The 24,526-nt window shown below is 36.5% G+C and overlaps 1 protein-coding gene across 5 annotated transcripts in view; it reads right to left on the bottom strand.

Annotated features, from left to right (window-relative positions):
* Positions 1 to 24,526, bottom strand: part of KCNT2 (potassium sodium-activated channel subfamily T member 2) — a 445,066-nt gene that overhangs the window by 166,606 nt on the left and 253,934 nt on the right. For all 5 annotated transcript variants that reach the window (XR_011247634.1, XM_069545283.1, XM_069545284.1 and 2 more), the window contains exon 13: positions 22,178 to 22,286. Coding sequence is in view for 4 of the 5 variants with exons in the window: in XM_069545283.1 (XP_069401384.1) it covers positions 22,178 to 22,286 (109 nt within the window). In the remaining variant the exon portion in view is untranslated. The remainder of the gene's footprint in view (positions 1 to 22,177; positions 22,287 to 24,526) is intronic.

The following is a 24,526-nucleotide window of genomic DNA, read 5'->3' as shown; positions in this document are numbered from 1 at the left end:
AGATCATATTATTTCCTCGTGAAACCTTCATGTAATTGTGTAAATAGATGTTAGCTGATGCAGCCATCCTTTATGGATTTCTACATGTGTGTTCTTTTACTACTTTATACAATACTCTCATAGCAAGAATTTCTCCATATTATCTCCAGAGCAGCATTCTATGGAGATGTTTTAATGACACTGCTACAAAAAAAATGAATGCTGCATAAAAAATTACAGGGTCTAGGTCTAGATTTCTGTTGCTCTTCTCCTGTGTCACTCCTCCTGCAGAACTCATCATTACCACATTATGACAGAACATCACATATATTTGAAAGTTATTTTGACGTTTTCCTGACACAGAACTCCTGAAACCCTTGTAATTTTCTGGTTGATAAGAGCACTAGGAACATCCCTTGTTATTATATTTTTCTCCAACCCAGTTCCTGACATGGAGCTCCTAGAATTCTTGTAAATTCCTAAGATGCTTTTGAGGACTAAAAGCATCTTTTGTTCTGATGAGGTGACTCTGGATGGGCTCCTGGATGATTCTGGGATGAGAACAGTCACCAGAAAGATCAAATTGTGATTAGAAGTTTGAAATTTTCAATTCCAACCCCACCTTCCAGAGAGGGTACAGGGGCTGGAAGTGGAGTTAATAAAAGGTCATGCTTTTGTGAGGAAACTTCCATAAAATACTGGTAGTCAGGAGTTTGGAGGGCTTCTTGGTTGGTGAACACACACACATTGGGAAAGTGATGCACCCCAAATCCAAAGGGACAGAAGGTCCTATGCTCAGGACCCTCCCAGACCTCGCTCTATTTACATCATCATCTGAAGTGGGGGTTGGGGGGGAGGTGGTCTTGTGGGTCTGAGCCATTATCCTGTGGGATCTGGCACTATCATTGAATAGATGTGAGTGAGTGTTAAGTTGCTTCAGTCATGTCCATCTCTTTGTGACCTTGTAGCCTGCCAGAAGTCTCTGCCCATGGAGATTCTCCAGGCAAGAATACTGGAATAGGTTACCATGCCCTCCTCTGGGGATCTTCCAAACCCAGGGATAGAACACACATCTTTTATGTTTTCTGCATTGGCAGGCAGGTTCTTTACCACCAGCACCATCACTTGAACTGAGCTGAATTTAGGACACCCAACTGGTGTTGCAGAGAATTGCTTTGTGTGGAGGTCTCACACACACACACACACACACACACACACACACACACACACACACACACACGTTTATGGACCAGAAGTGTCAGAAGTCAAGTGTGCAGCATGATAAGTAAAGGAGGCTCACAGTAGAGAAACATGGGAGGAAATAACTGGGCTTTAGGTTTTTCTTTTTTTTTTTCACTATTTCATACATTTTTGCTTACTTTACAGAGTTACAGTACTACTTTTCTATATGCTTAATAAATCTTTTAAGTTTTTAAATCATGCAAGATAAATGAATATCTAAGCAACTATGAATATATTCATTAACTGGGACTTCCCAGGTGGCACAGTTGGTAAACAATCTATCTGCCAATGCAGGAGACCTGGGTTCCCTCTCTGGGTCAGTAAGATACCCTGGAGAAGGGGATGGCAACCTACTCCAGTATTCTTGCCTGGAGAATCCCATGGATACAGGAGCCTGGTGGGCTACAGTCCATGGGGTTACACAGAGTCAGATACAACTGAGCGACTAACAATTTCACTTTTCTTTTTTGCATTCTACATTTCTCAAGGAGTTATTAATACTTTGTTATCTAGTTAAAAATTTAAACCTTTGCTTAAAACTTTCATTAGCCTCTTACTGCTTCTCCAACAACATTCTAATTGTTTAGTAAAGCTTAATTAATAATCCCACACACAACACACACCCATGAGTGTGTGCACAGTATGTTCTCACACAATATGATCTGAGAGAATGTTAGATTAAATAAACATCCCATTATTTGCTCTCTCCACTAGTTGGCAATACTAGTATTAGGATCTCATTCTTTTGGGGGTAAAATTGTGCTTCATGAGATTTTTCTATAAAGAAGTAACTATTTCAGCAATGGGGATAATACATTAAATCATAAAAACTTTCTAAATTAAAACATGATTGGGATCATGAGTTTTCATGTTCAGGGAGTGTGGAAAGGCTCAGGGAGGAGGATTCTAAGGTTATAATTCAAGGTCTCTGTAGAAAGAATAAGCTCAACTCAGGTGCTATTCTTGGGAGGAAAGCAAATGCACATTCTGGTTATTAAAGAGTTGTTTGTTGCTGTTCAGTCACTAAGTCATGTCCAGCTCTGTGATCCCATGGACTGTAGCCCACCAGGTTCCTCTGTCCATGGGATTTCTCAGGCAAGAATACTGAAAAAGTGGGTTGCCATTTCCTTCTCCAGTGGATCTTCCTGACCCAGAGACAGAATCTGTGTCTCCTGCATTGGCAGGAGGATTCTTAACCATTGAACCACCAGGAAAGCCCTCTTAAAGGGTTAGAGGTAAAGGAAATTAGAAAATCTGCCATTGGAATAGACAGCTAGTCCATCTTAGGCTTCCCAGGTGGCTCAGTATTAAAGAATCTGCCCACCAATACAGGAGATGTGGGTTTGATCCCTGGGTTGGAAAGATCCTCTGGAGAAGGAAATGGCAACTCTCTCTAATATTCTTGTCTGGAAAATCCCATGTACAGAGGAGCCTGACAGGCTGCAGTCCATGGGTTCAATAAAAACTCGGACAACGTGAAACACACACACCCCCCTGGTGTACCATGACTTCCTGCAACAATTCGTTGCTCACAATATGACCCAATAAAAATGTTTTGAATAAGTAAGTAAGAATAAAAGAATATGTACCAGGTCTTCTTTATGAAACATTCAGAACAAGAAACTACTTTACAGACTGAGAATCCTATGTCTAGGATATGGCAGAATATGCCTGGCACTATCCTAATACAGAAGGAAAACAATTCTCTGATTTTCAAAACTATAAAACTGAGTCTTTGAGACATATACAACTATAAGAAAACTGATGGACAAAAGCACAAAGATGCTTTTACTTAATTAAATTATAAATGGTCCACAAGAAAATGGCTTGAAATGGTCAACAGCAACTACTCAAGCTCAAAGAGAACAAGCAGAAACCATGATTCAGTCCATATATTAAACTTGCAAAAGTCACAGAAATGAAAACAAATATGTGATTGATATTTTATTAGGAGGAGCAAAATACAAGAATGCATTTAACTTAATCTACACCAATGTAATTTTAAAAAATTTGATTGAGTGGGCCAAGGCTATATAAGAAGCTAACATTCTAAGAAGTTATGTGATATCAAAGCTACACAGAAGTGCTTTGTACTATCCATACCATGCTTCTGTTAATCTAAAATTACTCCTATAAAAAAAATTGAAAAGCAAATGCAATAAAAAATAAAATATTGATTTCACCTCTTAGAGGTGAAAATGTTATCCTGTGTAAGTAACAGGAATGTCATTCTTAGAAAAAACATGCTTATGTAAAAGAGTGTGTGTGTGTTATTGTGTGTGTGTGTGTGTGTGTGTGTGTGTACACAGAGAGAAGATTAAGCAAATGTGGGAAAATGTTCACCACTGAATATAAATGGGAGAGCACAGATTTTCATTGTATAATTTTTAAACTATGTTATGTTTGATTTTTACAAAGTAAAAAATGAGGAAAAAGAAATGAAAAAAAAAATAAAGAACACCAACTTGTGCTGAGTTTGAACATGGCCTTACATTAAGTGGTTTCTGACAATCTTTACAATAAGATAAAAAAATCAGAAAAATTATTTCCGTCTAAAAATGGAGAATTTTCAAAACTTTGGTAATTCATCTTTTGAGACTTAAGAATTCAAAGCATTATGTTAAGTAGGCTGTAAGAATAAAGTTTAACATGGTGTTTCTGTGGGTGTGTATGGGAAATGAAGAAATTATTCAGCATAAAAATCTCACACCTCACCACTTGGTAAAAGCCAAGCCTTGCATATACATATGTTATTTAGAAACAGCTAAGATAATTTCCAATATTTATATTGCTTGGAAATATTTTTTTCCATTTTCCTTTTGGGAAGAAGAAATTGAGGCACTGGAGTATCTGGTGCTCCAGTAAAAAATTGATGGTGGCTAAACTTTTACTAAAATCATTTCCACAAGATATGTGTGTGTGTGTGTGTGTGATTTTAAACATATTGTTTTTATAATGGTAGCTATTCATGATTATCTACTATAAGAACAATATGGTTGCAAAGTATCATCAATGATATCGTTGAAAACAATTTTCTTTTTGCCTATTTTAACGTTGTTTGCAATTAGAAAAATTTTTTTTAATAGCCCAGAGATAACTCAAACAGCCCCAGTATCATGAATCATTCTTCTAGGTGTGCTTCAGCAGCAGAGGAGAAAGTATTTTATTCACTCAACTCTTTACTACTACACTCTGATTCTTCCTTTCACTCATGAACTTAAAATCTGCTACTTAGAGAATATCGGCATCAAAGCGTGGGAAATAAAATTCACAGTCCAGTAATCAGTTACAAATTGAGTTTTATGTTCCTGTCTCCTACAAATTTATGTGCAAAGTTATGTCTACATTCTTGACTCCTATTTGTGGGTAAAATTTATCAATTTGATTTTTATGCTTCTTATATTTGTTAAATGAAGTGGAAAATTTCCAGAGAACCCAGTAGTTGAAATAAATTGATAAAGAAAAAGGAATTGAATGGTCACAGATGATGTGGCACTCTTTTTGCAGGAGGGAGTCTTGAGTGGGAACATAAATCTAACAATTAGTTTATGCACGTAATAGGGGTCCATCTCACACTGATTTTCTGAGTAGTTTCATCTGACCAGGAGACAAGTAGCAATGAGTTTAGATTCAATTGAAAAACTGAAGCGTACAGTTCATTCTTTAAGTTCATTCAAGGCTTTTTAGTTAAATGGTTCTTTTCCTAGTAAAGTACATTTTTTTCCTGTTTGTTTGTTTTGTTTTTTTTTGTGTGTGTTTTTAATGAGTTTTGGAATGTACAGTGAAAGAAAAAGATATATATGTATATATATATATTCTGATTAAAACATGGGGTACAGAAACATATCTGAAACCCAAATTACTATAACGTTTTGCCTTTTTCATCACAGTTTTGTCACTAGGGAGGTACAATTTATGAAGGGCTTAACAATGTGGAGACATAATCTTTTTTTCAGGTAATTTCAGATCAGATATTTGACCTTGGAGAGGCTTTACTGGAATTTCTAGTCCCACAAGAGGCTCACAGAGAAGACAAGATGTTCTGAAACCACATATTTCTATTAGTCATAGCTAGGGAACACTGCCATTACCTCTTCCTATGTTTCAGTACCAATTGCCACTTCTAAAAAAGAAGTGCATTGATAAAATTATTTCTCACAGGAAAAAAGATTTAACATAACCAAAGCTATATCACCACTCAATTTTTCATCTACAGAGGTTGACAAAAAATAATCCACTAGAGTCGTTTTAAAAATAATGATGTTGTAATAGACTGCTGTCATCAATATACTGAAAGGAGGAAACAATTGACTTTAGGCTGACATCAGAGGTATGAAGATGGTGCTGCCTACTACAATACACAAATGACAATCGTTATAGCAAACACGATGGGAATATGAGAACAGCAATAAGCTTAGAGATTCAATTTGTATACACTCAGCAAGAAATGGAAAAGGAGAGTTTAAGACAGACTAAGCAAAACGTGATAATGGAATAGACAAGAGTTGTGTGAGTGGATAAGTCTGAGATATTCAGGAAGCGTAACCTTCCAGCACCTAAAGGACTGGATACAAAGAATAGAAGAGTGGATTTTGCGTGGGTTTGTGCCTTATATTCTAAGTATATGCTGCTGGGAAGAATGTGGAGAAACAGACTCTAGATATATTAATTTTGAGATAGTTATGAGAAACCTAACAGGAGATACTGACTAGTTAGTAGAACAAGACAAGAGTTCACAGTGGATATTTAAAGGGGAACTATCGGTTCAATTTTGGAAATCATAAACGGATGAACTCCCTAATGAAAAGGCATTCTAGGAAAAAAAATTCTTTTGAATTTTCTTGTAGAGAATCTTATGTAAATAGTGGTGATTTCATTTCTCTTTTTCCAATGCTTATTCCTTCTATTTATTTTTGTAGCCTTACTGCACTCATCAGGATTTCTAGGACAACACTGAGTACATGTGGTTTTGGTATGCATCCTTGTTTGTACCTAATTTTAAAGAAGGACTCTCAATATATGATCATTAAATATTTGTTTTCCTTTTAGATAAGTTACCTTAGGTTAAGAAGTTCCTTACTTGTAGCTTCCTAGCATTTTTTAAATTTCCTTTTTAAAAAAATCTTGACTGGATGTTGAATTCTCTCTCAAATGCTTATTTTTTTTGTATCAACTGAAGCAATAATATTATTTCTCCTTTAAAATGATGATCTATTTCTAGAATAATTTTAACCTGGTGACAATATATTATTTTTTAATATATTACTTTGACTTGCTAACATATTTTCTATAATTTTTCAACTATGTTAATCAATCAAATTTTTCTCTAATTATCATTTCCCATAATATGCTTAATAAGTTATGATTCAAGTTTGTATAATCCTGTAATCCTATTCTCTGGAAAATATGCGAAAACTGAAAATAATGTGACTGGAATATTGGATTTTCATTCCAATCCCAAAGAAAGGCAGTGCCAAAGAATGCTCAAACTACGGCATACTTGCGCTCATCTCACACACTAGTAAAGTAATGCTCAAAATTCCTCAAGCCAGTACCTGAACTGTGAACTTCCAGATGTTCAAGCTGGATTTAGAAAAGGCAGAGGAACCAGAGATCAAATTGCCAACATCCGCTGGATCATCAAAAAGGCAAGAGAGTTCCAGAAAAACATCTACTTCTGCTTTATTGACTATGCCAAAGCCTTTGACTGCGTGGGTCACAACAAACTGGAAAATTCTGAAAGAGATGAGAATACCAGACCACCTGACCTGCCTTCTGAGAAATCTCTAAGCAGGTCAGGAAGCAACAGTTAGAACTGGACATGGAACAACAGACTGGTTCCAAATAGGAAAAGGAGTACGTCAAGGCTGTATATTGTCACCCTGCTTATTTAACTTATATGAAGAGTACATCATGAGAAACGCTGGGCTGGAAGAAACACAAGCTGGAATCAAGATTGCCGGGAGAAATATCAATAATCTCAGATATGCAGATGACACCACCCTTCTGGCAGAAGGTGAAGAATAACTAAAGAGCCTCTTGATGAAAGTGAAAGAGAAGAGTGAAAAAGCTGGCTTAAAACTCAGCATTCAGAAAACTAAAATCATGGCATCTGGTCCCATCACTTCATGGGAAATAGATGGGGAAGCAAGGGAAACAGTGAGAGACTTTATTATTTGGGGCTCCAAAATCACTGCAGATGGTGACTGCAACCATGAAATTAAGACTCTTGCTCCTTGGAAGAAAAGTTATGACCAACCTAGACAACATATTAAAAAGCAGAGACATTACTTTGCCAACAAAGGTCCATCTAGTCAAAGGTATGTTTTTTTCAGTAGTCATGTATGGATGGGAGAAGGCAATGGCAATCCACTCCAATATTCTTGCCTGGAGAATACTAGGGACAGAGGAGCTTGGTGGGCTGCTGTCTATGGGGTCACACAGAGTTGGTCATGACTGACATGACTTAGCAGCAGCAGCAGCATGTATGGATGTGAACATTGGACTATAAAGAAAGCTGAATCCTGACGAACTGATGCTTTTGAACTGTGGTGTTGGAGAAGGCTCTTGAGAGTCCCTTGGACTGGACTGCAAGGAGATGCAATCAGTCCATCCAGAAGAAAATCAGTTCTGATTATTCATTGGAATGACTGATGCTGAATATTTTGGCCACCTGATGCAAAGAAGTGACTTATTTGAAAAGACCCTGATGCTGGGAAGGATTGAAGGTGGGAGGAGAAGCGGATGACAGAGGATGAGATGGTTGGATGGCATCACCGACTCAATGGACAGGAGGAGTCTGAGTAAACTCCGGGAGTTGGTGATGGACAACAAGGCATGGCATGCTGCAGTCCATCCATGAGGTCGCAGAGAGCTGGATACGACGGAGCCATGAAATAAACTGAACTGAACTGAAAGCTGAATAAACTGAACTGAAGCTCTTTGTAAAGCTTCATGGAAAACCCTTAGTTACTTTTGCTGGAGACAATAATAATACAGAATTGTTAAAAGAATGAGACATTGGTACTCAAGATTTATGATAATCATCAATTTGATAAATACTAATTACTAGTGGCTGCTGTTTTTGGAGTATTCTTTTTAAAATCATAACAACCGTAAGATATAGTTTCTCTTACTCTCACTGTACATATTGAAAAACTCTAGCTTGGGAGGTTGAGAAATCTGACATCATACAGTCCTTATACCATAGAAGAAAAATTTGACTGAAGTCAGTCTTATTCCGGAATTTGCAATATTTATCTTTTCACTTTGACAAATTTATTATAAAAAGGGACAAACTGCTGAAAGATTTTCTTTTATAAACCAGTTTGAGTTTATTTCCTTCTTGGAAATTTATGGTGATTAAACAAATTATCTGTGAAGAATATTTTTATTCTACTTGACTCTCATTACAATTTGTACTTGGGCTTATATTCAGAAATCTTTTATTGTAACTCTTTTTCTGGGTAGGATTTTGTTCTTTCTAACTCTAGGCTCACTATTTAACTTCATATCTTGTTGATATGAGTAAGAGCATATCTTTTCTAATGCTGAAATCATGTCCATATGGAATTTCCTTCTGTGAATCTGATCAAAGTGTAGATGCTAATTGCATTTATAACTAATTTTACAATAATTCATACAATAATTTATTTAAATATAGTGTAACAGTTCCATAATTTAATGAATATCTATAGTCATTTTTTTCAGGAGAAAGTGACCCACAAATTACACAATTGATATATCTGCATAAAGTACTAGTTGCTAGGTTGCTGAACAGTTTTTGCTTTCTAATAGTTTCTATACATGTTAGTTGAATTTTGAAGTTTCTGTCTTCCACATTTTAAAAACATGGGTTTACTTTTGAAAAATACATCAATGATTGTCAGGGTATGAGTTCCACAATTTAAGGGAATTGAAGGTAATTAAATAAGTGGAAATAAAAATATGCTTCATATCTTGTGATAACTAAAATCATGCCATTTAATACCTGTGAAACTACAAGGACAAAATATCAATAACAAGTAAATATGTTTTAAGATTAAAATGATTATTATTTTATTGCAAACAGTATTCATTATCTATTGCTATATAACAAATGACTCCAAAACTTATTGACTTAAACATTTCATTTCTTGAAATTCTGTGGGTCAGCATGATTTCTGTGGATTGGCTGATAGGTGAGTTGGGAGCATCAACAGATGCCAAAAATGAGAAATACCGAGATAAAGTATTAGGATAGAATTTAAAAACAATCCATTCATTTCAATGGATTTATCAAGATAACAGCAAAATAACAACTTGAAAGAGAATCAATGGTTGATGGGTAAGTTGGGAACCAGTGAGGTGGGGTGCCTGGGATGGATAAGTCTCACTTTCCACGGGATTTTTCATCCTTGGAAAGAATAAATCAGATTCTTCACATATAGTCTCTGGGCCATGTTCTAACCAAAGGCAAGCAGAACCTGGATGGCCTTTCAAGGCTCTGTTTTTAAAGTCACACAATGTATTAACAGCTTTTGTCACAGTATACTGGTCAAAGCAAGTGACCAGACAGCCCATATTCAAAGGATGGGAAGTATACTGTGCCTCCTTGTGGAAGAAGCTGCAATGTGGAATCACAATGGGCCACAGACACAGGGGGCATGGCTCACTGGAGGCCATTATTTTAACAACTTACAACACCAACTCAATGACAGTTTGATGCAACCCCTTTTGAAAGGTTAAGTCCATAATTGCTTTAACCTCATGCTGAGATATAAAACATATTATTTTTTGTTTGAGAGTCTCATATATCACCTCAAACTGCTTTTTATGGCACTTTAATGAAATCAAGGTACTTTTATCTTTTCAAAATATACAAACGGTACCTCCAATATAGTGTAAGCTCACCACATAAAAGAAGGAAGATATTATTAAAAGGAATTTCAGCAGACACCATAAATGAGAAATACTGAGATACACTATTGGGATAGAATTTTAAAACAGTCCATTCATTTCAATGGATTTATCTAAATATCAGCAAAATAAGAATGTGAAAGATAATAAATTCAAATAGTCTTTGTAATTTCTTGTTTGTAAAAATAGGCTATTTTGATAGTGAGTTTGGTCTGTTTGTGAACACATCAATGGCTTGCTAAAGAGAAAAACTAAAATCTGCTCTGAATTTCAGTTATAGCATATTCAAAAGCATAACTTGTCTTCTCAAACTACATATTGTTTTGAGATCCACATTCAATATCCATTGATTGAATACCTAATATGTCTCGGATATCACTTATTTCACCATTACTGCTAATTTTAACCAATGAAAAGACATAATATTATTATGGCCACTTAACAGAAGAAAAATATAGCAGTCAAACTACTAATCTGCTGGGCTAAAGTGTACATGGTGGCACTCAAATTTAAATTCATATTTTAAGAACCTTCATTAGTTCTGTGTCCACTGCTACCTTCCTAAAATTTTATCATATCAAGTCATTATTAGGTATGAAAACTTGGCAAAAATACTGCTTTTCCTAAATAATAATAAAAATAAGGCAGCTTAGTTACAAAGGCTTTTTAGATAAATAATTGACATTTCCTAAATGTTAATAACAAATGTTACTGGCACTAGCTGTAATACTTCATATGTGTTTTTCTATTTTATTAAAAGTCTGCAAAGGAGGTACTATTTTTTTTTTCCTTTTTCCCCAAAAGTGTCAGTTTTACTTGACAGTGTAATACAGAGCTAAGGCACAAACTAGCTGTTTCCAAGGGTTAGAGGGGCAGAGGTACAGATGGGAAGCAAGCCCTCTTGGACACTGGGCCCACGAGCAGCCTTCTTGGCTGGAGGCTGTGCCTCAGTCCTGAGCCCCAGCAAACCAAAGGCTGAGTTGAAGAGGTTGATAGGTGTGGAACCATTGGTGATGAGGGTCGATTTTAGGCCCAGGATCTGGAGCAATTGTTTTGTTTTTCCTTGCTGCCCTGTAAATAAATTCCTCAGTACCATTTTTCTAGATTTCATACATATATATATGTTAGAATATGATATTTATCTTTCTATGTCTGACTTACTTCACTCTGTATAATAGGCTCTACGTTCATCCATCTCATTAGAACTGACTCAAATGTGCTCCTTTTTATGGCTGAGTAATATTCCATTGTGTATATGTACCATTACTTCTTTAGCCATTCATCTGTTGATGGACATCTAGGTTGCTTCCATGTTCTAGCTATTGTAAATAGTCCTGCACTGAATAATGTGATACATGTGTCTTTTTCAATTTCAGTTTCCTCAGGGTATATGGCTAAGAGTGGGATTGCTGGGTCACATGGTGGTTTTATTCCCAGTTTGTAAGGAATCTCTATACTGTTTTCCATAGTGACTGTATCAATTTACATTCCCACCAACAGAGAAGAGTGTTCCCTTTTCTTCACACCCTCTCCAGCATTTATTATTTGTAGAATTTTTGATGATGACCATTCTGGCTAGTGTGAAGTGATATCTCATGTAGGTTTGATTTGCATTTCTCTAATGATGAGCAATGCTGAGCATCTTTTCACGAGTTTGTTATCCATCTGTATGTCTTCTTTGGAGAAATGGCTGTTTAGGTCTTTTTCCCATCTTTTGACTGGGTTCTTTGTTTTCCTGGTATTCAGTTGTATGAGCTACTTGTATATTTTAGAAATTAATCCTCTGTTGTTTCATTTGCTATTATTTCTGCCATCCTGAGGGTTGTCTTTTCACCTTGCTTATAGTTTCCTTTGCTGTGCAAAAGCTTTTAAGTTTAACCAGGTTCCACTTGTTTACTTTTGTTTTTTATTTACATTACTCTTGAAATGGATCATAGAGGATCTTGCTTTGATTTATGTCATAGAATGTTCTGTCTATGTTTTCCCCTAAGAGTTTTATAGTTTCTGGTTTTACATTTAGGTCTTTAATCCATTTTGAGTTTATCTTTGGGTATGGTGTTAGGAAGTGTTCTAATTTCATTCTTTTACATGGAGCTGTCTAGTTTTCCCAGCATCATTTATTGAAGAAGCTGTCTTTGCCCCACTGTATATTCTTGCCTCCTTTGTAAAAAATATGGCACCATAGGTGCATGGGTTTATTTCTGAGCTTTCTATCTTCTTCCATTGGTATATTGTTCTGTTTTTTTGCCAGTACCATACTGTCTTGATGACTGTAGCCTCATAGTATAATCTAAAATCAGGAAGCTTGATTCCTCCAGCTCCATTCTTCTTTCTCAAGACTGCTTTGGCTATTTGGGGTCTTTTGTGTTTCCATATGAATGTGAAATTTTTTGTTCTAGTTCTGTGAAAAATGACATTGGTAATTTGATAGGGATCACATTGAATCTGTAAATTGCCTTTGGTAATATAGTCATTTTCAACAATATTGATTCTTCCTACCCAGCAACATGGAATATCTCTCAATCTGTTTATGCCATCTTTGATTTCTTTCATTAGTGTCTTATAATCTTCTGTGTACAGTTCTTTTATCTCCTTAGGTAAGTTTATTCCTAGATATTTATTTCTTCTTCTTGCAATGGTAAATGGGATTGATTCCCTAATTTCTCTTTCTGATTTTTCATTCTTAGTATATACAAATGCAAGTGATTTCTGTGTATTGATTTTGTATCCTGCAGCTTTCCTCAATTCACTGATTAGCTCTAGCAATTTTCTGATACTATCTTTAGGGTTTTCTATGTACAGTATCATGTCATCTGCAAACAGTGAGAGCGTTACTTGTTCTTTTCCGATCTGGATTCCTTTTACTTCTTTTTATTTTCTATGATTGCTATAGCTAGGACTTCCAAAACTATGTTGAATAATACAGGTGAAAGTCGACACGATTGTCTTGTTCCTGATCTTAGGGGGAATGTTTTCAGTTTTGAACCACTGAGAATAATGTTTGCTGTAGGCTTATCATGTATGGCCTTTACTATGTTGAGGTAGGTTCCTTCTATGCTCATTTTTTGAAAAGTTTTAATCATAAATGGGTGCTGAATTTTGTCAAAGGCTTTTGCTGCATCTATTAAGATTATCATTTGGTTTTTACCCTTCAATTTGTTAATATGGCATATCACATTGATTGATTTGTTTATATTGAAGAGTCCTTGCACCCCTGGAATAAACCCAAATTGATCATGGTGTATGAGCTTTTTGATGCATTGCTGAATTCTGTTTGCCAAAATATGGTTGAGGATTTTTGCATCTATGTTCATCAGTGATATTGAGCTGTAGTTTTCTTTTTTTGCGTTCTCTTTGTCTGGTTTTGGTATCAGGGTGATGGTGGTCTTGTAGAATGAGGTTGTAAGTGTTCCTTCCTCTGCAGGTTTTTGAAAGAGTTTTAGAAGGAGAAGGCTTAGTTCTTTTCTAAATGTTTGATAGAATTCTCCTGTGAAGCCATCTGGTCCTGGGCTTTTGTTTTGGGGGAGATTTTTTTATCAAAGCTTCAATTCCAGTGCTTGTAATCATAATTTCTATTTCTTTCGGGTTCAGTCTTGAAAGATTGAACTTTACTAAGAATCTCTCCATTTCTTCCAGGTTATCCATTTTATTGCCATATTCTTGTTCAGAATAGTCTCTTATAATCCTTTGCATTCCTGCATTGTTTGTTGTAACCTCTCTTTTTTCACTTTTAATTTTGTTGATTTGATTCTTCCTTTCTTCTTGATGAGTCTGGCTAAAGATTTGCCAATTTTGTTTATCTTCTCAAAGAACCAGCCTTTAGTTTTATTAATCTTTACCATTGATCCTTTCATTTCTTTTTCATTTATTTCTGCTCAGATATTTATGATTTCTTTCCTTCTACTTTTTTTGGTTGTTCTTTTTCCAGTAGGAATTTTTTCATTTACTGTTTGATTTTTTTCAGTAACCTGTTGGTTATTTAGAAACATGTTGGTTTAATATCCATGTGTTTCTGTTTCTTACAGTTTTTTTTTTTCTTGTAATTCATGTCTAGTCTCATAGCATTGTGGTCAGAGAAGATGCTTGATACAATCTCAATTTTCTTAAATTTACTGAGGTTTGATTTGTGACTCAAGATGTGGTCTATCCTGAGGAATGTTTCATGTGCATTTGAGAAGAAGGTGTATTCTTCTTCATTTGGATTGAAGACACTGAAGATATCAATGAGATCCATCTCATCTAACGCATCTTTTAAGACTTGCGTTTCCTTATTAATTTTCTGTTTTGATGATCTGTTCATTGATGTGAGTGTGGTGTTAAAGTTTCCTACTAATATTGTGTTTCTGTCAATTTCTCCTTTTATGTCTGTTACTATTTGTCTTATGTATTGAGGTGTTCCTATGTTGGCTGCATAGATATTTACAATTGTTATGTCTTCCTCTTGGATTGATCCCTTTATCATTATGTAATGCTCTTCCCTATCTCTTGTAATCTTCTTTATTTTAACATCTATTTTTTTCTGATATGAGGATTGCTATTCCAGCTCTCTTTTGCTTCCAACTTGAAAGGAATATATTTTTACATCCTCTCATTTTCAGTCCATATGTGTCTTTAGGTCTGAAGTGGGTTTCTTGTAGATAGCATATATATGGAACATGCTTTTGTATCCATTCAGCCAGGCTATGTCTTTTGGTTGGAGCATTTAATCCCCTTACATTTAAAGTAATTATTGATATGTATTTTCCTATTGCCATTTTCTTAATTGTTTGGGGTTGATTTTGTAGATCTTTTTCTACTCATATTTCTTGGCTACAAAGTCCTTTTAACATTTGTGTAAACCTGGTTTGGTGGTACTGAATTCTCTTGACTTTTGTTTGTCTGAAAAGCTTTTTACTTCTCCATTGATTGTGAATTAAATCCTTGCTGGGTATAGTAATCTTGGTTGTAGACTTTTCCCTTTCAGTACTTTAAATATATCCTGCCATTCCCTTCTGGCTTGAAGAGTTTCTGCTGAAAGATCAGCTGTTAAGCATATGGGGTTTCCCTTGTATGTTACTTGTTGCTTCTCCCCTTGCTGCTTTTAAAATTCTTTCTTTGTGCTTAGTCTTTCTTAGTTTGATTAGTATGTGTCTCGGCATTTCTCCTTGGGTTTATCCTGTATGGGACTCTGCACCTCCTGTACTTGATTGACTATTTCCTTTTCCATGTTGGAGAACTTTTCAACTATAATCCCTTCAAAAATTTTTCATTACCCTTTCTTTGCTCTTCTTCTGATACCCCTATAATTCAAATGTTGGAGTGTTGGATTTGGTCCCAGAGGTCTCTCAGACTATGCTCAGTTCTTTTCATTTTTTTTCTTTATTCTGCTCTTCAGAAGTTAATTCCACCACTATATCTTCTCTGCTTCAGATATTCTGCTATTGATTCCTTTTACAGTGTTTTTAATTTCAGTAATTGTGTTGTTTGTCTCTGTATGTTTATTCGGTAATTGTTCTAGGTCTTTGTTAATTGATCCTTGCATTTTTCTCAATTCTGTTTTCAAGGTTTTTGATCATCTTTACTATCATTATTCTGAATTCTTTTTTAGGTAGTGTACCTATTTCTCTTCATTTATTTGGACTTCTGTGTTTCTAGTTTGTTCCTCCATTTGTGTAGTACTTTTCATGGTCTACTGGAGAAGGGAATGGCAAGCCACTTCAGTATTCTTGCCTTGAGAACCCCATGAACAGTAAGAAAGGGCAAAATGATAGGAGACCAAAAGAGGAATGCCCCAGGTCATTAGGTGCCCAATATGCTACTGGAGGTGAGTGGAGAAATAACTCCAGAAAGAATGAAGGGATGGAGCCAAAGGAAAAACAATACCCAGTTGTGGATGTGACTGGTGATAGAAGCAAGATTCAATGCTGTAAAGAGCAATATTGCATAGGAACCTAGAATGTCAGGTCCAGGAATCAAGGCAAATTGGAAGTGGTCAAATAAGAGATGGCAAGGGTGAACGTCAACATTCTAGGAATCAGTGACCTAAAATGGACTGGAATGGGTGAATTTAACTCAGATGACCATCATATCTACTACTGCAGGCAGGAATTCCTCAGAAGAAATGGAGTAGGCATCATGGTCAACAAAAGAGTCCAAAATGCAGTACTTAGATGCAATCTCAAAAACGACAGAATGATCTCTGTTTGTCTCCAAGGCAAACCATTCAATATCACAGTTATCCAAGTCTATGCCCCAACCAGTAACGCTGAAGAAACTGAAGTAGAATGGTTTTATGAAGACCTACAAAGCCTTTTAGAATTAACACCCAAAAAAGATATACTTTTCATTCTAGGGAACTGGAATGCAAAAGTAGGAAGTCAAGAAACACCTGGAGTAACAGGCAGATTTGGCCTTGGAATGCACAATGAAGCAGAGCAAAGACTAATAGAGTTTTGCCAAGAAAATGCACCGGTCATAGCAAACATCCTCTTCCAACAACACAAGAGAAGACTCTACACATGGACATCACCAGATGGTCAACACAAAAATCAAATTGATTATATTTTATGCAGCCAAAGATGGAGAAGCTCTATACAGTCAACAAAAGCAAGACCAGGAGCTGACTGTGGCTCAGATCATGAACTCCTTATTACCAAATTCAAACTTAAATTGAAGAAAGTAGGGAAAACCGCTAGACCATTCAGGTATGACCTAAATCAAATCCCTTATGATTACACAGTGGAAGTGAGAAATAGATTTAAGGGCCTAGATCTGATAGACAGAGTGCCTAATAAACTATGGAAGGAGGTTGGTGACATTGCACAGGAGACAGGGATCAAGACCATCCCCATGGAAAAGAAATGCAAAAAAAGCAAAATGGCTGTCTGGGGAGGCCTTACAAATAGCTGCGAAAAGAAGAGAGGTGAAAAGCAAAGAAGAAAAGGAAAGATATAAGCATCTAAATGCAGAGTTCCAAAGAATAGCAAGAAGAGATAAGAAAGCCTTCTTTAGCGATCAATGCAAAGAAACAGAGGAAAACAACAGAATAGGAAAGACTGGAGATCTCGTCAAGAAAACTAGAGATACCAAGGGAACATTTCATGCAAGGATGGGCTCGATAAAGGACAGAAATGGTAGGGACCTAACAGAAGCAGAAGATATTAAGAAGAGGAGGCAAGAATACATGGAAGAACTGTACAAAAAAGATCTTCACGACCCAGATAATCATGATGATGTGATCACTAATCTAAAGCCAGACATCTTGGAAAGTGAAGTCAAGTGGGCCTTACAAAGCATCACTATGAACAAAGCTAGTGGAGGTGATGGAATTCCAGGGGAGCTGTTTCAATTCCTGAAAGATGATGCTGTGAAAGTGCTACACTCAATATGCCAGCAAATTTGGAAAACTCAGCAGTGGCCACAGGACTGGAAAAGCTTAGTTTTCATTCCAATTTCAAAGAAAGGAAATGCAAAAGAATGCTCAAACTACCGCACAATTGCACTCATCTCACATGCTAGTAAAGTAATGCTCGAAATTCTCCAAGCCAGGCTTCAGCAATATGTGAACTGTGAACTCCCTGATGTTCAAGCTGGTTTTAGAAAAGGCAGAGGAACCAGAGATCAAATTGCCAACATGGGCTGGATCATGGAAAAAGCAAGAGAGTTCCAGAAAAACATCTATTTCTGCTTCCTTGACTATGCCAAAGCCTTTGTGTGGATCACAATAAACTGTGGAAAATTCTGAAAGAGATGGGAATACCAGACCACCTAACTTGCCTCTTATGCAGGTCAGGAAGCAACTGTTAGAACTGGACATGGAACAACAGACTGGTTCCAAATAGGAAAAGGAGTATGTCAAGACTGTATAATGTCACCCTGCTTATTTAACTTATATGCAGAGTACATCATGAGAAATGCTGGACTGGAAGAAACACAAGCTGGAATCAAGATTGCCGGGAGAAATATCTATAACCTCAGATATGCAGATGACACCACTCTTATGGCAGAAAGTGAAGAGGAACTAAAAAGCCTCTTGATGAAAGTGAAAGAGGAGAGGGAAAAAGTTGGCTTAAAGCTCGACATTCAGAAAATGAAGATCATGGCATCCGGTCCCATCACTTCATGGGAAATAGATGGGGAAACAGTGGAAACAGTGTCAGACTTTATTTTTTGGGAGGCTCCAAAATCACTGCAGATGGTGACTGCAGCCATGAAATTAAAAGACACTTGCTCCTTGGAAGAAAAGTTATGACCAACCTAGATGGCATATTGAAAAGTAGAGACATTACTTTGCCAACAAATGTCCGTCTAGTCAAGGCTATGGTTTTTCCTGTGGTCATGTATGGATGTGAGAGTTGGACTGTGAAGAAGGCTGAGCACTGAAGAATTGATGCTTTTGAACTGTGGTGTTGGAGAAGACTCTTGAGAGTCCCTTGGACTGCAAGGAGATCCAACCAGTCCATTCTGAAGGAGATCAACCCTGGGATTTCTTTGGAAGGAATGATGCTAAAGCTGAAACTCCAGTACTTTGGCCACCTCACGCGAAGAGTTGACTCATTGGAAAAGACTCTGATGCTGGGAGGGATTGGGGGCAGGAGGAGAAGGGGATGACCGAGGATGAGACGGCTGGATGGCATCACGGACTTGATGGACGTGAGTCTGAGTGAACTCCGGGAGTTGGTGATGGACAGGGAGGCCTGGCGTGCTGCAATTCATGAGGTCGTAAAGATTTGGACACGACTGAGCGACTGAACTGAACTGAACTTTTTATTATTACTATTATTTTAGTGTACTGTTTGAGGTCTTCTTTTCCCAAGCTTCAAAGTTGAATTCTTTCTTCCTTTTGGTTTCTGCCCTCCTAACGTTGGTTCCAGTGGTTTGTGTAACCTTTGCATAGGGAGAGATTTGTGCTGAATTTTTTGTTTGTTTGTTTGTTTGTTTTTCCTCTGATGGGCAAGGCTGAGTGAGGTGGTAATCCTGTCTGCTGATGATTGGGTTTGTATTTTTGTTTTTTTTTTGTTGTTTAGATCAGGTGTCCTGCACAGGGTGCTGCTGGTGGTGGGGTGATATTGGGCCTTGTATTCAAGTGGTGTCTTTTGTGTGAGTTCTCAGTATTTGATACTCCCTAGGGTCAGCTCTCTGGTAGTGTAGGGTGCTGGAGTCAGTTCTCCTACTCCAAAGGCTCAGGGCTTGATCTCTGACAAGGATGAATTCAGTTGTAGGTTTCGAGGTACACTGACTGGATTAAATTTCTACAGCCTGGTTTTCTCCTGACATTTAATTTACACACTTTCTATCACGGTGTAAGAAATGTGATGTATGAAGTTCCAAATCTCTGTTCTGCTCCCAGCTATGAGCACCTCCTCCTCTGCTGTCCACTGCCTGGTGTTCCTCCCTCTCAGCTGGGCTGACTATCTGGCTCCCACCACTGAGGCTACTCTGGCAAGAAGCCCAGGGTGCACCCTTGTCCTCCAGCAGACCTTCTCATCTTCCTCGTCTTCCCTGCTCAGGCTCCCCTTCTGGCCTGTTGGCCCTGCAACCCCTGGAAACCAGCTGAGAGACCAAGACACTTCAGCTCCAGTGTAGGCCCACCCTCTGTTGTTTTTCATTTTTGATTTAGGAAAGAGGTTTAAAGAAGGCCTGGCACCATCCAAAACCATTTACATGCTCAGAATCTCTCATTAGTCCTTTAAAAATATTCTTTAAAACATATTCTAAAATGCGACCAGACATCAAATTGCCAACATCTGCTGGATCATGGAAAAAGGAAGAGAGTTCCAGAAAAACATCTATTTCTGCTTTATTCACTATGCCAAAGCCTTTGACTGTGTGGATCACAATAAACTGTGGAAAATTCTGAAAGACATAGGAATACCAGACCACCTGACTTGCCTCTTGAGAAATCTGTATGCAGGTCAGGAAGCAACCGTTAGAGCTGGACATGGAACAACAGACTGGTTCCAAATAGGAAAAGGAGTACGTCAAGGCTGTATATTGTCACCCTGCTTATTTAACTTCTATGCAGAGTACATCATGAGAAACGCTGTACTGGAAGACACACAAGCTGGAATCAAGATTGCTGGGAGAAATATCTATAACCTCAGATATGCAGATGACACAACCTTTAAGGCAGAAAGTGAAGAGGAACTAAAAAGCCTCTTGATGAAAGTGAAAGTGGAGAGTGAAATAGTTGGCTTAAAGCTCAACATTCAGAAAACGAAGATCATGGCATCCGGTCCCATCACTTCATGGGAAATAGATAGGGAAACAGTGGAAACAGTGTCAGACTTTATTTTGGGGGGGCTCCAAAATCACTGCAGATGGTGACTGCAGCCATGAACTTAAAAGACGCTCCTTGGAAGGAAAGTTATGACCAACCTAGATAACATATTGAAAAGCAGAGACATTACTTTGCCAACAAAGATCCGTCTAGTCAAGGCTATGGTTTTTCTGGTCATGTATGGATGTGAGAGTTGTACTGTGAAGAAAGCTGAGCACCAAAGAATTGATTTTTTTTGTTTGTTTGTTTAATTTAAATTTATTTATTTAAATTGTTGAACTGCGGTGTTGGAGAAGACTCTTGAGAGTCCCTTGGACAGCAAGGCGATCCAACCGGTCTATTCTAAAGGAGATCAGTCCTGGGTGTTCTTTGGAAGGACTAATGCTAAAGGTGAAACTCCAATACTTTGGCCACCTCATGTGAAGAGTTGAGTCATTGGAAAAGACTGATGCTGGGAGGGATTGGGGGCAAGACAGAAGGGAATGAGATGGTTGGATGGCATCACTGACTTGATGGACATCAGTTTGGGTGAACTCCAGGAGTTGGTGATGGACAGGAAGGCCTGGCATGCTGCAATTCATGGGGTCACAAAGAGTCAGACACAACTGAGCGACTGAACTGAACTGAACTGAAAATGCCACCAAAGTTGAGAGTCATTGCTTTATTTCAGATACTTCTTTAGAAAAAAATGATGTCATTCCTACAAAGACTAAAAGATGACTCAGAACAGATTGAATAGCAATAGTTTCAAGGAACTCATCATTACTTTAAAACTTCTTAGTGTTTATAAGTGTTAGTCACTCAGTCATGTCTGACTCTTTGCGATCCTATGGACTGTGGCCAGCCAAGCTCCATGATCCATGGAATTCTCAAGGTAAGAATAGTAGAGTGGACAGCCATTCCCTTCTCCGGGGGGATCTTCCTGACCCAGGGATTGAACCTGGGTCTCCTGCATTGCAGGCGGATTCTTTACCATCTGAGCCACCAAGGAAGCCCAGTGTTTATAAAATTTCATTTAAATATCATACACTAATAGATAAGCATTGTAAGATGTGTGAATCTTCTGAAGGAAATACATTTTGCAAATACATACTTAAAATGACTTACTTTTAAAAGACTTTTGAAGTTTCAGACCATTAAGTTGAAATTTTACTTAAAAAAAAGTTTCTTATATTTGAAGAAAAAAAAAGTACATAAATTATCTCTGGATCAAAATTAGTTCCTCCAGAAGCACTTAAGAAAAGATACAGTACCATTTCATTGTTCAATTTTCTAATAGTTTAAAGTATAATCTCATGTGGATAATTATTTTAAAAGCAGCACTTGTATGAAAAATTCACATGTATCTTTTTCTTGAATTATTTTCAATATCTACCCTCAAGTTAAATCTATTTAAATTACCTGAATACATTATATTATTCTATTCTATGGTAAGTTTATATTTATATAAAATAATGTATAGCAAAGTGTTATCTATCTACATATATATATATAAAACATTTGAAACATGTCTTTATTTCATACTCAACTATCAGAGCTAATCTAATTAAGCTTACTAGGATGTTCAGCAAATTCAATTACCAAAATCACCAAGTTATATAAAAAAGTAAGGTCTTACCACAAAGATTCACATTTTAAAGTGAATTAATTATCTTATAACAAGTAGATGATAAAAAATAAATCCTGTTCTACAGAAATATGGATATAATAAACTAATATTAACTTCAGAAGTGTAACTCTTACAATGACAATAAGAATTTGAGGAAAGGTTTAAAGGATCTCATTTGAGGTCAAACTTACCAGCAAATTTGATATGGAATTTATTTTCAGGCTTTAAGATCTGGACATACAAAGGGCAATTTGGAGCAAAATCTTTTACAGCCCATGCTCTTAAAATTGTTTGGTGATCCTGAAATGATAAAACCCAAAATATCATGAGATGAACTGAAAGTATTATAATATTAAGCAAAATTTGTCAATCAGTGTGTGAAATTGTCACATCTACAGTTTAAAATTAAGCATATGAAATCATTCATTGAGAGTTCTTACTATTAAAGATAAGATAACTTGCTATTTTTATGGTGGTGGTTTAGTCACTAAGTCATGTCTGATTCTCGTGATCCCATGAATTGTAGCCCACCAGGCTCCCCTGTCTATGGAATTTTCCAGGCAAGAATACTGCAGTGGGTTGCAATTTCCTTCTCCAGGGTATCTTCTAGACCCAGGAATTGAAACTGGGTCTCCTGCACTGCAGGCAGATTCTTTACCAACTGAGTTACGAGAGAAGCCCAATTTCTATAAAAGAGATCAACAGTACATAATTCAATTAGTACTAATTGCCAACACTTAGAAATTAGCAGAGATTAAGAGGAATGCCTTTGACAAGCATAAAAATAATTTTCCCAGAAAATAATTAAGGGGTAGAAACCTTCAGAAATGTGGCAAAATTGAGTTTGTAATAACAGTTTCCATGGGAAAAAGATGGATGTAAAAGAATTTTAACATAGATTGTAAAAGGGCAATGACTGCAGAGACCATTTGTGAGAACACATTAGTTTACTTTTTATATGGCAGTAAAGATAAAAGAATTTTGACTTTGTATGTATTGGAAGAAATCAATAACTTTTAGATATTAAAAAAGTAACAGAAAAGTTTGTTTTTTTTTAAAAGAAATGCTAAGATTGAGAAAGGAAGTGAATATCATGTTTACCATGAAATCTTACATATACTATCACCCCATAACTGATTTAACTGAATAAATCAGCTTGATTTAATTGAATAAATCAAAGCAAATTACAACTGTCCTTCGGTTTCCAGGACTCCCTATGCATAACAAAATATGAGGATGCTCAAGTTCTTCATATAAAATGGTACAGTATTTCCTAAAGAAAATCAACCCTGAATACTCGTTGGAAGGACTGATGCTGAAGCGCCAATACTTTGGCTGCCTGATGCAAAGAGCTAACTCATCACAAAAGACCCTGCTGGGAATACTGAAGACATGAGAAGAGGGCAGCTGAGGATGAATTGGTTAGATAGCATCATTGACTCAATGGACATGAGTTTGAGAACACTCTGGGAGATAGTGAAGGACAGGGAAGCCTGACATACTGCAATTCATGGGGCTGCAAAGAGTCAGACACAAGTTAGTCACTGAATAACAACAATTTGCATATAACCTATGCACCACCTCTCAAATACTTTGAATCATCTCTAGATTACTTATAATATTTAGTACAATGTAAATACAATGTTAATTGCTGCCAGCCAGTAAATTCAAATTTTGCTTTTTGAAAATTTCTGGAATTTCTTTTTCAAATATTTTGATCCAAACTTAGTTGAATCCAAGGATGCAGAACCCTCAAATACATGAGCCTATTAGAAAAATTCACTAATGTTAGATACATTCTATTTATTTACTTTTTTACTGAAGTATAGTTGATATACAACATTATATAAGTTACAAGTGTAAAATATAGTGAGTCACAATTTTTAAAGGTTTGTATCTTGTCTATAATTATTATGAGACATTGACTATATTGCCTGTGTTGTACATATATCCTTGTAGCTTATTTTATACCTAATAGCTTGTACCTCTTAACCCTACCCTCCTTCCCTGTACCCCCCTCCTTCACTGCTTCTCCCTACTGGTAACCCTACCTTATTCTCAGTAAATATTATTCTCTTTTTTTGTTATATTCATTAGCTTGTTGTATTATTTAGATTCCATATATAATGATAACATAAAGTATTTTGTTTGACTTATTTACTGAGTACAATACCCTCCATATATTGTTGTAAAAGGTAAATTTTCATTCTTTTTATGACAAATTTTCATCTTTTCATTGTGTGTGTATATATATATATATATATACATACATATACCATATCTTCTTTATCTTTTCTTTGTTGTTAGATACTTGGGTGTTCTATATCCTGGTAATTATAAATAATGCTCCTCTGAACAGTGGGATGCATGTGTAATCTTCAATTAGTGTTTTTCTTTCTTTCAGACATATACCCAGGAGTAGAACTGCTAGGTCATATGGCAGTTCTATTTTTAGTTTTTTGAGAAACTTGTATACTGTTTTTGACAGTGGTTGAACCAGTTTACATTCCCACCAACAATGTACAAGTATTCCATTTTTT

Source organism: Ovis canadensis, chromosome 12 (assembly GCF_042477335.2).
Source record: "Ovis canadensis isolate MfBH-ARS-UI-01 breed Bighorn chromosome 12, ARS-UI_OviCan_v2, whole genome shotgun sequence".
Taxonomy (NCBI): domain Eukaryota; kingdom Metazoa; phylum Chordata; class Mammalia; order Artiodactyla; family Bovidae; genus Ovis; species Ovis canadensis.
This window is presented reverse-complemented; position numbering and strand designations above follow the sequence as displayed.